Genomic DNA, 14,647 nt, shown 5'->3' with positions numbered 1-14,647 from the left:
TAACATATAAGCGTCCTAATTCTGAGAGGGCATATCAATATTTGCATTCACTTGAGATAGCATTAGATATAAAAATAGTTAAATAGGAGATAAACCCAAAGGTTAAGTCAGACCTTTGTCTGATTCCATTGAGATGAAACTTGCAAGATATGAAAAAATATACTGGGGCTCAGATCTGTTGGTCCTTTATGCCAGCTTAATGATCACCAAGGTCAGCAGTTCAAGACCCATCCACCATGTGACAGAGTCAGCTCCAGTCACTAGTCCCAGCTTCTCCTAACCTAGCAGTTCAAAAGCATGCAAAAGTGCAAGTAGATAGATAGGTACCACTTTGGCGGGAGAGTAACAGCGTTCCGTGCAGTCAAGCTGGCCATCTGACCATAGAGTCATCATTGACAACAGTGGCTGCCTTGGCTTAGTAACAGAAATCAGTACTACCCCCCACAGTGGGACATGACTAGACAAACTTGTCAAAGAGGAAACCTTTAGCTTTAATGATCCATTACTATGGCCATGTGCCTGAGTGAGGCAGCTGCCACAAGTAGAAAACTGCAAATTTGTCCCCTTCCCTCTCCCACACTGGAAGGGTCTTGCTCTTCTGAAAACCTGTTCAGCAGAGATTTCTAGTATTAAAAACTTCTCAAGACTAGGCACCAAGGAACTTATAATTCTGTAGGAGGTCCTTCCTGACCTCTGACAATGGAAAGGTGGCTACTGCTGCTATGATCTTGTATGAATACTCAGAATATTCAGACCTTGGATTGTTATGTTTGAAAATAAAGTTTTATTGTTAAAGATTAGACATTGGAAGATATATACTTTGAACACTAACAATAAAAATAGTTCAGTTAGTTAAATGATTAATAGTTGTCTCTTGCTTAGACTGTGTCAGGCCAGACCATGGGATTTACAGAGAATGGCAAGAAGGTTTGTAATTGATTCATTCAAAGGTTTTTCCCCCCATCCTTTTAAAGCATCCTCCAATCAAGAAATTTCCCCCATGTGGACTATGATGTTCCTCGTATGATTGGTGGGAGTGGTGGAAGCCAAACATATTTGTAGCTGTCAAGTTCGGAAAAGGCATCCCACAACCGCTTCAATTCAATTTGGCATTCGTCTGCATCTGTTTTTTCTTCCCTCTACACTCCTCTGAACACATACACCTTAATCGCTCTCCAAACACTTTGTATATTTAGGTCAATAAGGAGAGTTTTAGTCCAGTTAGAGGTCACTGATTCATCATAAGTACAGCAATAAGCACAGAGCCTATATGGTGTAGTGGTTTGAGCACTGAACTATTCCCCAATTGCCCATGGAAACCCACTGGGTGATCCTGAGCAAGGCACACTATCTCAGGCTCAGATGAAGGCAAAGGCAAACCACTTCTGAACAAATCTTGCTAAGCAAACTCTGTGACACGTTCACCTTAGGGTTGCCATAAGTCAGAAACAAGGTCAGCCCAAATAATATTTCATAAAATTGTATATTATACTATACGCTACAATAAAAATCGGCCCTGAATATAACCAATAGAGGAGAAGTTACTGAAGAGTTTTCAGGGTGCACTCCTTCCCCCCATATGCAGCATATGATTACATAGCCAGTCTCAGGAGTACCTCAGATGCCACTCCTTAGCTGCAAAAGCAATCACAGAGCAGCCAGGCACCATTACAGGCACAGTCACTGGCTGCTGCTTCCTTCTTTTCCTGCTGCTGATGTAATAAGGCTCCCTCTAGTTGTTGTTTCTTCCTCCTCCTAGCACTGAGAAAGGGGACAGAGATCCTCCCCACCACCACCCCTTGTGTAACCTCTGGCTCACACCTAGGGTACTGGCTGCTTTTGGCAGCACTGCTCCCTTCTCACTTCAAGTAGGAAAGGGACTAGTAATGGAAGGATGCTGCAGCTTCCACCACAACTATCAATGCCACCAATGGAGGCAGCGGTCTACACAGACCTGTGTCTTGTGTGCCAGCCCCTTTTTGTTGCTAGCACAGCTGCTCCCTGCTTGGGCCTTGAGCAACTGGGAGTGCTACCACAGTCACCACTATAAGGGAGAGGGGGAACTGTATCCTTCTCAGCTGGTCACTACCTAGCCTCTCGTAATGGAAGTGAGGCTTTGTTGAAAAGGCGGCAGTTGGTGCAACAATATCCAAGTTGCATCAGAGTGCAAGACAGCTCAGGCTGCCCTGAGTGTAGTGTACTTTTTGCAGGTCTGCAGTGGCCACATGGACAAGGCAGAAAAAGCCATAAATTGGAGTATTGAGCAGCCAGATCCTGTCCAGCTTAGGAACTGGCAAGGTAATTTTCTCCCTAATAGTGACAGCTTTCTCTACCAACAGCCAACCTCATAATTGCTGTGCTTCCTGCCATTTTATTCCCACTGCTGCTCTATTTCAGCTCCCATCTACTCTGGTGCCTCAGCCTGGGACCGCCCAACCTATTAGAATCATACAGTTTTGCTTCAGGCAAAAAGTTTCACCAAGGTGTGTGTGTGTGCTTTGTTTCTCTCAATGAATGGGTAATGGTCAAACACTCTAGAGCAATGGATACACAGAATGCTTTTTATCCACACCTTCCAAAAAAAGAACAGCACATGACCAATTGGGCAAAATATGTTGACTAAACATTACTACTGCAAATGTGACAAATACATAGTATGAAATCAAAAATAAGAGGAAGCTTGACTCTTTCATTTATCCATTTTTTTAAAGTTACTGCACCAACAACAGTCTTGGCACAGGTGTCTGTCTCAACAGGCTTGTACTCTCTAAGGCTTTTATTGAATAGAGAAGACTTACATCTTAGTCATAATCCTCTTTTAAAACCATAACTAAGAATGGAGATTAAAATTTGCAGAACATGCTATAAATGTGCAGCAAATGCCAGTAATTCATTTGCAGCAAGCAACACAAGAGCACCTGGTACTTGACAATTATCTTCATAAATGCCTCTTGTTTCAACCAAATCTATGATGTTAATTAATGCAAGATCTACATGGTTTGGAAGGCAGCACCTAGTGTCCTATATTGTCTTATTCTTTTGTATGGGCAATAATTAAATATTAACATAAAGAACAAAGTAATCACATAAATAGCAGACCATAAAAATATTTAAGCCTCACTCATGAGAACACTCTTACTTTTTTAAAAAATATGATAATGGCTGTTGTTTGGTTGCATGGTTTAAAACCAACCTTAAACTTGTGCTAAGGAAAGCATGGAATCTGGTGCAGCACAAATGAAAACAGTACAAAAGGCATAATACAAAAGGCAACATTTTTGTAAGAGGGTTTATATAAGAACAGAAGATGAGATAAGAATCTTGCATCTTAAAGATATTCTCTTGGACAAGTTTTGCTTGAAACTCAATTAAGCAGCATGAGAAATGCCCAAACTACATGGCTATTTGGAGCAAATCCCCATCTACTCCACCATTTAGCTTCTAGCAGCAGCCAACAAAATGCCACAGGGAAACAGAAAAGCCAAATAACACAGACAACAATCTAATTATATTATGGGAGAGATGCTGCACCCAGCCTTCCTCATTTTCTACAAATTCTCTTGCTCAGCCTTCTCTTCTGATTAAAGTAGTTGAAGGGACTTTAATTTTAACCTAAAGCAGGCACTGGAGAAAAGCAACCAAGAGAACCTGTGGAAGCAAATAGCCAGACCGACAACTGGCGCTCCTTCCCATTGCCTTTTTTTTTTAAGTATAAGCAGGATCTCCAGCTTATGATCTGAAAAACCAACTTGTACCTGTTGTTGAAAGACACTGTTTCTGAATACACATTCCATCTGAATTGTGATGCCATCTCAGTGAAAATCAAAGCAATGTGCAGAATCTGCAACTTTATAGTGAAAGGTATACAAAACAACAACAACAACAACAACAACAATAATAATAATTTATTTGTATCCTGCCCCTCTGAGAACAATCAGGGTGGCTAACAAAGTTAAAATACAGAACATATAAAATCCCTGGTACCCTCCCCTCGTTAAAAGAGTATTAAATCCAATACAGAATTTAAAAAAACAAAAAATACAAGTTAAAAACTGACCAAAAGGTCAACAACATCACATCAATAAACAGTCAATGGGATCAGCAGTATCTTATTCCCAGATGTTTTTTGTGGCCAGGTTCTCTATTCTGGGAAGGCCTGCTGGAAGAGATCTGTCTTAACAGCCTTTTTAAAGCTGTCTAAGGATGTAAGTAGACGGATCTCATCCGGCAGGCCGTTCCACAGTCTGGGGGCGACGACAGAAAATGCCCTCTGGGAGGTAGTCGAAAACCTAGATTTTTGTGGCTGAAGTTGGCCTCTCCCAGAGGAGCGGAGTGCGCGGGGAGGACTGTAGGGGAGAAGGCGGTCCCGAAGATAGTTTGGACCCAAGCCATTTAGGGCTTTAAAGGTGATAAGCAACACCTTGTACTGGGTCCGGAAGCTAATGGGCAGCCAGTGGAGGGACTTTAGAACTGGGGTAATATGGTCCCTCCTGGATGTTCCAGAAATTGCTCTGGCTGCCATATTCTGCACTAGTTGCAATTTCCGGACCAAGCACGAGGGTAGCCCCACGTAGAGCGCATTACAGAAGTCTAGACGGGAGGTTACCAGCGTGCGCACAACAGTCTCAAGATCCCTTACTTCCAGAAAAGGGCACAGCTGGCATATCAGCCGAAGCTGATAACAGGCGCTCCTGACTGTCGCATTTACCTGGTTCGACATCAGGAGCGACAAGTCAAGGAGCACCCCCAGACTGCGAACGCAGTCCTTGATGGAGAGTGTGACCCCGCCCAGGACCGGAGGTTGCAACCCGATTCTTGGTTTTGGGGCCGCTACCGTGAGCACTTCCATTTTGTCTGGATTCAGCCTCAATCTGTTTTTCCTCATCCAGCCCATTACTGCCCAAAGACATTCATTGAGAGAGGAGACACCATCAGAATTCGAGGCAGACGAATGAGACATGGAGAAATAGATTTGGGTGTCATCAGCGTACTGATAACACCCAGCTCCATAACTCTGAATGATCTCGCCCAGCAGATTCATATAGATGTTAAATAACATCGGGGACAGAATAGCACCCTGTGGGACACCACAGGTGAGCTCCCTTTTACTGGAGCAACTGTCCCCAAGCAGCACCCTCTGGGATCTGCCTGAGAGAAAGGAACGGAACCACTGCAATGCAGTGCCTCCGATACCTAACCTCCTCAGGCGGTCCAAGAGGATGCCGTGATCTATCATGTCGAAAACCGCGGAGAGTTCTAAAAGCACCAACAGGGTCACAGTGCCCCTGTTGATGCTCAGACACAAATCGTCGGTCAAGGCAACCATGGCAGTCTCAACCCCAAAGCCTGTCCTGAAGCCAGTTTGAAATGGGTCTAGATCAGGGGTAGGCAACCTTTTTGAGCCGGGGGCCGGGTTGCTGTCCCTCAGACAACTCGGGGGGCCGAAGCCGGGGGTGGAGCTTCCACCTTCCGGGGGCGGGGCCGCGTGCCAGGGGCGGAGCTTCCACCCTCCGGGGGCGGAGCTGCACGCCGGGGGCGGAGCTTCCACCGAAGCCCCGCGGGGAAGAGGAGGTGTGTGCCCGCCCTCTCCTCCTTGGTCCCTTTCTGGCCAAACACCCCCAACCTGCATTCCAAAACACACACAGCAGCACATTTGTGCATTTCACATGGCTTTACTTAACGTGGCCTCTTACATATTTCAGAGGCTTATTCCATAACCAAACCCCTTGGGTTTAACACTTAGCATGGTTTAACATGGCTATGCATATTGAACATGTCAAGGTGGTTTCACCGTTCTTGCACCAAGTGTATTCTCAGAAGTGTGTACTTGGTCAAGGCACTTTGGTTTTTCTTCACTGTGCATGAGTTTGTAAAATTCACAGCAATTTACATTGGCCTTGCCTCAGAGGCTTGTTGATATCAATATCACCATTAAAGAACCAAAAACACACAGAAAAGGCGCTTTGGAAAGTCACATTCTCTTGGCTTCAGAAACAGTGCGTGCATGCCTCTCAAGCTGTCTCATATCATCATCATCATCATCACACTATCACTGTCAAAAAAAGGGAGATTTGTTAGCATTAAAAGCACCCAAAACACACTTTGGAAGGTGACACTCTCTTGGCTTCTGAAACAGTGCCTGCATGCCTCTCAAGCTGACTCATATCATCATCATCATCATCATCATCATCATCATCATCATCATCATCCTATCATTGTCAAAGCAAGGGAGACTTGTTAGCACTTAAAGCACACAAAATAAAATTAAAAAAACCTTGAGGCCTCTGGCCACTCACCACCTCCTTCTTCTCCTCCCCCTCCTCCTCTTCCTCCTTCTCCTCCTCCTTCTTCTGCTCCCCCTCCTCCTCTTCCTCCTTCTGCTCCCCCTCCTCCTCCTCCTGCTCCCCCTCCTCCTCTTCCTCCTCCTCCTTCTGCTCCCCCTCCTTCTCTTTCTCCTCCCCCTCCTGCTCCCCCCTCCTCCTCTTCCTCCTCCTTCTGCTCCCCCTCCTCCTCTTCCTCCTCCTCCTCCCCCCTCCTCCATGTGCTGCGCGGCCTGGGGCGGGGCGGAGGAGGCAGAGGAGGAGGTAGGTGGCAGGGGGCCACGCGGGGAGGCGGGGAGGGCGGCGCGGGGATGCAGGGAGGGTAGTGCGAGGCCGCATGGGGAGAGCAGCGCGGGGCTTCCCCCTTTGTCTCCTCTGCCCCAGGCCATGCGGCCCTCCTCTTCCTCCTCCGTGAGGTGGAGGAGGAGGAGGGCAGCGCGGTCAAGGGGTCGTGCGGCCCAGGAGGAGGTGGAGGAGGAGGTGGCGGCGGCAGCAGCAGGACCGGGCTGGGGCCGGTCCTGCCACCTCCGCGGGCCGCATCCGGCCCGTGGGCCAGGGGTTGCCGACCCCTGGTCTAGATAATCGGTTTCATCCAAGGCAGCTTGGAGTTGAAGAGCAACCGCCCTCTCGATTACCTTGCTCAAGAATGGTAGCAAAGAGACTGGCCTATAGTTGTTCATATCCAGGGGGTCCAGGGAAGGTTTTTTCAGAAGCGGCCTAACAGCCGCTTCCTTTAAGCAAGATGGAATATAACCTTCCCTGAAGGATGCACCGATGATACTTGTAAGGAACTGTCTCAATGCATCCCTCCCCTGGACGGCCAGCCATGATGGGCAAGGGTCGAGAGGGCAAGTTGTTTTCCTCACTTTACCAAGGAGCTTGCCACGTCTTCAGTACTCACAGATTGAAGCTGATCCAGTACAATCTTGTTAACGGAATCGCTGGACACCTCGTCTCTTGTTTCTGTTACAATACTGGCGTCTAAGTCAGCTCTTATCTGAGAGATTTTATCTGCAAAGAAGTTGTTAAATGCATCACAGCAGGCTGTTGTTGGGTTAAGTAAAGGGTTCTGTGCAGGGGATACCTGCGTCAGTTCCCTTACTACCCTAAACAGCTCTGCTGGACGGGATTCTGCAGACGCAATACGTGCAGAGGAGAAACATCTCTTCGCTGCACGTATTGCCTCCCGATAGGACCAAAGAAAGTTCCTATGGCGAGTCTTGTCAGATAAGAGTCGAGTTTTTCGCCAGGACTGGGAGACTAAGCTACCTGTACACAATTCTCAGGTAGCTCAAGGAACAGAACAAGAAAGAACAGACACAGCAATACCATACTGGTGATCAATACATTAAGATATTATACAGGTATTCTAGACAGTTGTCTTCCCTTGCCGATTCTTTTGTCTTACTACATATTGGAATTGAGAAAGCCCAGGATCTGGGAATGACACTCTTTATGGGAATCTTGTACAGTCAGTAGCACAACACAGATGTGACTTTCTACATTCTTACTAATTTGAAGTACATATGGCAATCACCAACTAGGAACATGAAGAATTCCTTTTAAAGCACACAGCTGGCAAGGCTATAAGCAGATGGCTCACAAACCACATGCTCTCATTCTCTTAATTTTCCACTGTACAATTTCCTTCTACCAGGGTTTCATGACTGTATCTGTGTAACATCACTGCTCATGACAACACACTGGCAAAAGACATCTTTTGATATTGTTTCATATCCTTATTTACAGTACATATATTTTCTGGTAGCTCGTAACACTCAACAGGAAGACAAGCATTATGACCCAAGTTCTTCTCTGGCTCAGATTTGAATTCAGGAAAAGCTAGACCATTTATTTTTCTCTCTTTCAATCTACTGTCAGATACTTTTAGCCTGCCCCACATTAGTTTCAGTGCCAGGCAGTCTTTATCACTGCTCTTGTTCAGGCTGCAGCTGCACTGCAGAAATAAACCAGTCTGACACAACTTTAACTGCTATGGCTCAATGCTGGAATTCTGGGACTTGTACTTTTGTGAGACATTTAGCCAAAGAGCTCTGGTGCCAAAACAAACTACAATTCCCAGAATTCCACAGCACTGAGCCATCACCATTAAAGTGGTGTGAAACTGGATTATTTCTGCAATGTGGATGCAGCCACATGAGTTTATCAGACAAAGGAAATTGGAAATATAATCCAATGGCAATCCTAACACAATCATGGGGTTTAATGTTATTGCATGACAGACTACCACACGCAATTTCGGGCAACGGCAAGCTATTTTCGGACAATGGGAAGTCAATTCGAATGCAATTCGAATTCACGTGAATGTGTTCTGACCCCACTTTCTTTTCATTTGAAATTAAGAGAAATTCCTCCCGTGTGATAAACTTCACAGTGTCAAAACTGCTGCTGTTCCAGCAGCCCAAGCAATAGCAGACTCAAGAAAATTGCAGTGCCCAGGGCCAGTAGCATCCTAAGTATTGCAAAACAGAAAAAGGGAGAGACTCTCCATAATTCCTTCATTGTTCCCACAGTTAGAGCAGCTCTGTTAAGCCAGGACTGGGAAGGAAACTTTCTGGTTAAAAGAAGAACCAATTCTAGATCTCATCAGGTGTGTAATGAAATTCAATTTGACTTTTAAATTAGGCTTAGGATAAACAGAATGATCTGATGACTGGTATGTGTCAGGAGGTAAGAACAGTTCAGTTTGCTCCATCAATGATGAACTAGTCAGAGGCATTCATAAATTGTGTTTTGATTAGATGCCAAATACTGCAGCACTGTGTATAGTTCTGGGCATCACAGTTTAGGAACAATACTAACAAATTGGAAAGTGTCCAGAAGAAGTAGTTACAAGCAGTTACAAGAAAAAAGGTTCCAAGTATATATTAGGAAGAAACCCCATGACAGTAAAAACTACTTAACAGTAGAAAAAATAATCTTGGAAAGTGGTGGACTCTTCTTATTTGGAGGTCTTTAATCAGAGGTTAGACAGCCACATTTTGGGGGTACTTTGGCAGAGGATTTCTGTACTTGCATGGGGTTGGTCCCTTCCATCTCTATAATTCTGTGAAATCCCTAGACATCCTCCTAGAGTGCAAAATGGGCACGGGCACTTGGTCGTGGATAATGTCCATTAATTGCATAGAGCCTCTATATAGTTAACAACCAATATGTTTTAAGGAAGGCATATAAATATACATCTTATAAAAATGCCTGAATTTTAAAATCTATTTATTTGTTTGTTTAATTTCTATGCTGCCTTTCTCCCAGAAAGGGAATCAAGGCAGCCCACAAATAAAACCACTTTAAAAACTTATCACAATCAAACAATTAAAACACCATATAAAAACAATATTAAATTACAACATTTAAAACCACGATATCCAACCTGTATAATAAACACCTTAGATAAATATCCATTCTATGATGGGCAGTTGTTTTGATTTAAAACAATCCATCCCACTGGCAAAACACTGGATGAAATGTAGAGCAACAAAGACGTGATATCAAACAGAAGTAATGAGTTACTGGATAAGTGAATATGCATGATACGATCCATCAACAGTAAGGTGTTTTTTAAAAAACTGCTCTCAACTGCACATAGCAAAGAACTTACTTGGGTTCATCGGTATCCCTTAAATTCTTCTGCCACTATAATAAGTTATAGCTTGTAATGGAATAATGAATGAATTAATGAATGTATCCCATCCACAGACATTTTATGCTTACTCTTGCTTCACTCTAAGTTCAGCCCTATGTTTAAATGATCAAGAAAGAAATCTGATTTAAACCATCAAAAATGATGCTTAGGGTAGTTCTTGCAAGCAACCTGCAGAAACGTATCTCAGAAGCCAGTTCTACACAAGCTTACTTGGAAGACATGCTTCCAAAGATCTTAATGCTAAGGAGGACAGCCATGTTGAAAGCAACTAGTTTATCCACTTTGTAGAAAGTTTTAAAAAAAGAAAAGGCAGCTCTTGGTCAAGCTCAATAAATTCCATAAATGATTTTTATTCCTTCAGTAAAATAAACTGGTAAAGTGAACATACTTCAGCACTAAACTAAACATAGGTATTCTAACTGTATACAGTACTAACAAGATAACTGAAACCATTCTGTAGGGGGCACTCTCTGTAGAATCACTGTTTTTTCTGTACTTGATTGAGGGAAAGAATTTCTCCCATTTGTGTCCTCCTGGCTTTCGATTGCTCTGCAGGTAAGCAATGAACAAAGGCTGAAGCACTCTCTATATAATAATGTTAGGATTTGTGTGCCTCAAATACTAGTCAAGAAATGGCTAAACTGCAATCCTAATCCAGCATATTGGACTATTTCACTGCGATTGACTTTTGAGGAAAGATTTGTTTGGAATTGGCCATGGAGAATAATTTTGACAGAGCATCTTTGTTAAGTTGGGTTTGATGCTCACCCTGAGGCATTTTATTGTTGTACGTTAATGAGAAAGTTCCTACAAGCCTGTAGATTTTGTTAGTTCCCCACTAGAACTTTGGTATTCCAACACCCCATATTTTTTTATACTTCAGAAGTATCTGACCTTTAAAAAAGAATCTGAAACCCTCTTATCCATTCAGAGGAAGTCAGTATTGCAATGCTGTAGCGACTTGTAGGAATTACCTCTGCTCTACAGTTTACCTCCTCAAATAACTAGGCATTTGTGTGTCCTTTCAACGAAGAAAAAAGAGCTACAGCAAGAACTGTCAGCTGGACTATAAACTGCTTTCTTCCCAAAGAGGCTAAAACACTCCACCTCTTCTCTTACTGCCTTGTGGCACTCTTTAACCTCAGAACCAATCACAACAGTTTTTCATTACCTACCCCCCCCCCCTTCCTGGCTCAAATCCTCCAAAGCAATAGAGCCATATGCTAAGGACAGAATTGGATTTTATTTTTACAACCACAGCAACCACACGCCTTCAATATCACAGAGCATTTGGGGGGGGGGGGGAGGCGGTTAGGCAGAGGAATTCCAGTTCCTCTGTGGCACATTAAATTCAGCAAAGTACACACTTTGAGATGTGTGGGAGGGTGACACCAAGGAACATGGGTGGCGGTTGTGTGACTTGCAGGAAATGTCTCACAAATAAGGGATCTCAGCACTCCCTTCCAAAGCAAATCTTGCACTGAGGCTGGCATTACAAAGGCAGCCTCAACTCCAGCAAAGTTCCAGGAAAGACTAACTACTTAGAATCATAGAGTTGGAAGAGACCACAAGGGCCATCCAGTCCTACCCCCTGCCATGCAGGAACTCTCAATCAAAGCATCCATGACAGATGGCCATCCAGCCTCCGTTTAAAGACCTCCAAGGAAGGAGACTCTACTACAATAGAAACATAGTTTGAGGCATGAGCTTTCGTAGACTTCAGTCTACTTCATCAGATGCATTTGTCCAAACTTCAGCCTACGAAAGCTCATGCTGCCAATTTCTTTCTTTCAGTTAGTCTCAAAGGTGCTGCAAGATCTCTCTATGTACTGATTCTATAGACTAACACAGCTATAGCTTTGAATTTTACTTCGAGACAGTCAGTGGAGGGAGGCAAATAAACCAAAGTGGAGGATGAAAAAAGGGAAGCAGCCAAATAACATGGGGGAAGGCATCCTCCACAAGCCTTCCCCAACCTGCTGCTCTCTAGATGTTAGATCACAACTCCCATCATTCCATCAACCATCCCAGCTTGAAACTATGGGAGCTCCAGTCCTATGCGGAGAGAAGCCACCAGCTTGGGAAGGCTGTGACTGACAAAAACAGCCTTGCTCCTCCATCCTTTAGCAGACAATGAAGCTGCAACATGGGCTTCATAGAATCATAGAGTTGGAAGAGACTGCAAGGGACATCCAGTCCAATCCCATTCTGCCATGCAGGAATTCTCAATCAAAGCATCCCCATTGACAGATGGCTATCCAGCCTCTGCTTAAAGACCTCCAAGGAAGGAGACTCCACTACACTCCGAGGAAGGAGTCTGTTCCACTGTCAGACAGCCCTTACTCTCAGGAAGTTCCTCCTGATGTTGAGGTGGCATCTCTTTTCCTGCAGCTTGCATCCATTGCTCCAGGTCTAGAAAACAAGCTTGCTCCCTCTTCAATATGACATCCCTTCACCTCCTATTAACCTTCTTAGGCTAAACATCCCTAGCTCCCTCACTCGTTCCTCATAGGACATGGTTTCCAGACCCTTCACCATTTTATTTGCCTTCCTTTGGACACGCTCCAGTTTCTCAACATCCTTTTTAAATTGTGGTGCCCAGAACTGGACACAATATTCCAGGTGGGGCCTGAGCAAAGCAGAATAGAGTGGCACTATTACTTCCCTTGATCTAGAAACTATACTTTCATTGATGCAGCCTAAAATTGCATTGGCCTTTTTAGCTGCCGCATCGCACTGTTGACTCAAGTTCAACTTGTGGTCTACTGGACTCCTGGATCCCTTTCACATGTACAAGATACCAACGACACCCCTTTGAGGAATGGACCCTGCCCAAGAATGAGAGTTATGGCTGCATCCACACTGGAGAAATAACCCTGTCTGGCACATTTTTAAGTCTTTTTCTGGCTCAAGGCTGTGGAATTCTGGGAATTGGAGTTTGTTGTCTTGACAACAAACTCCAACTCCCAGAATTCCATAGCCTTAAGCCAGGAAAAGAGTGAAAGCGGGGCCAATCCGAGGAAGAGGAAGGCGCCGCCTGCATGCCTCTACTCACCGGAGATCTCGGCCTGGGGGACCCCGCTGGGGCTGAAGCCTTTGGCCCCATAGAGTTGCCGGAGGTCGGAGCAGCTCCTGGCCTTGTTGGCCCCGTCGCTCCTGGATGAAGAGGAGGCTGCGGCGGAGGCGGTGGCGAGGCAGAGGAGCCAAAATCCTCCCGGGAAGCCAGGCATCCTGTCCCCGATGGCTAGCAGCCCGTGTCCCGCAGGAGAAGCCGCCGCCGGGGAGAGCGAGCCCGACTCAGTCCTGCTGCTGGCGCTGGCGCTTCTCTTCGGGAGGGCGAGGCGGCGGGGCTGCCGGTCCCTTCTCCTCCTCCTCCTCCTCCTTGTTCCCAACGAGATCCCCTCCGAGGAACAATGGCAGCCCAGGAGAGGCGGCGGAAGGGAGAAGGCGGGCCACAAAGGGGAAGGGGGGCCCAGCAAGCAAGCAAGAGAGCAAGCCGGGGTCCAAAGAGGGCCCCCAGAGCAAGCAAGTCGGGCTCGGTTCCCTTCCGAAGAAGGACAGCAGCGGCTGGGCTGGGAAAGGAGGCTTCCCCGGCAGAAGAAAGAGGCCGGGAAAAGGGCGCCAAGCAAAATCAAAGAACAGAAACCGGGGGGAAGGGGGCTTCAGGGGGAGCCAGAAGGGCCGAGCCAGGCCCCTGCCAAAGAATACGAAGAAGAAGAAGAACAACAACAACAACAACTTCTTTATGTTTTGAAAGGAGAGGGTTGGGCTGAAGGGCTTTCCGAAGAAGGCAGGGAAGTGGCCGAAGTGTCCAGAAAGAAAAGGAAGGAAGAGCCCTGGGTGACTGGAGGCAAAGGCAAGAAAGCCCCGCCGAGGCAACGGGAGGCTTGGACTCGAGGAGGACCAGCAAGCGGCGGCTCCAGGCCAGAGCCAAGGACAGCTCCCTCTTCAGCGGCTCAAGGGCCGGGCGGCGAGGGCTCCTCGGGGGAGGCGCCAGGGAGGATGCTGAGGCTCCGCCGGGAAAGTTGCTGAAGCTGGGAGAAGGCTGGCAATCGCGGCGGCAGAAGCAGCAGCAGCAGCAGCAGCGCCTGCCTGGGAAGGGGAGCGCCCCAGCTGCTGCCAGGCGAGCCAAGCGCCGGAGACTGAGCGAGTCAGGAGCAGCAGCAGCAGCCACAAGGCAGGGCTTTCCCGCCGGACGTGGCATCATCCTTCCTCACGCCCCCAGCCCACCAATCAGCGAGGGAGGGGCCCTGCTTGCCTCGCCCTCCAAGCCCCGCCCCGCCCCGCCCTCAGCCCTCCTGCCCTGAGCCTCTTCTCGGGCTCCAGCTCGCACACCTGGTCCGCAATGGGGAGGCAAGGGGCATTCTCAGAGGGGCTTTGCGCAAAGTGCGGAAGGAGCAGGCGAGGCCAAGCAGTGCGTGGACCCAATGCCCCTTTTCCTCCTTGGGAAATGCCACCCATTTCATTCTCTGGCAGAATGGTTAGGATTCAGGATTTTGCTAGTGCTCAGGAGCTACTAGCGCTGGCATGTGCTAAGAGCAAAGGTTGGTATGTCAAATTCTCTGCTTTGGAAGGTAAACAATTTGGAAATGGCTCCTAACTTAAGATTCTAACCCAAAATAAAAGGAAGTACTGCATAGTAAACAGTCTGGGGTGAAACAAA

The 14,647-nt window shown here is 46.4% G+C and overlaps 1 protein-coding gene across 1 annotated transcript in view; it reads right to left on the bottom strand.

Moving 5' to 3' along the window:
• Positions 1–14,049, bottom strand: part of GPC1 (glypican 1) — a 272,169-nt gene extending 258,120 nt beyond the window's left edge. The window contains exon 1 of the mRNA XM_089509286.1: positions 13,040–14,049. Coding sequence (XP_089365412.1) covers positions 13,040–13,214 — 175 coding nt within the window. The 5' untranslated portion in view covers positions 13,215–14,049. The remainder of the gene's footprint in view (positions 1–13,039) is intronic.
• Positions 14,050–14,647: the final 598 nt, after the last annotated feature.

The sequence above is a fragment of the Sceloporus occidentalis genome, unplaced genomic scaffold (genome assembly GCF_023333645.1).
Source record: "Sceloporus occidentalis isolate IW3139 unplaced genomic scaffold, rSceOcc1.0.p SCAF_2, whole genome shotgun sequence".
NCBI classification, from domain to species: domain Eukaryota; kingdom Metazoa; phylum Chordata; class Lepidosauria; order Squamata; family Phrynosomatidae; genus Sceloporus; species Sceloporus occidentalis.
This window is presented reverse-complemented; position numbering and strand designations above follow the sequence as displayed.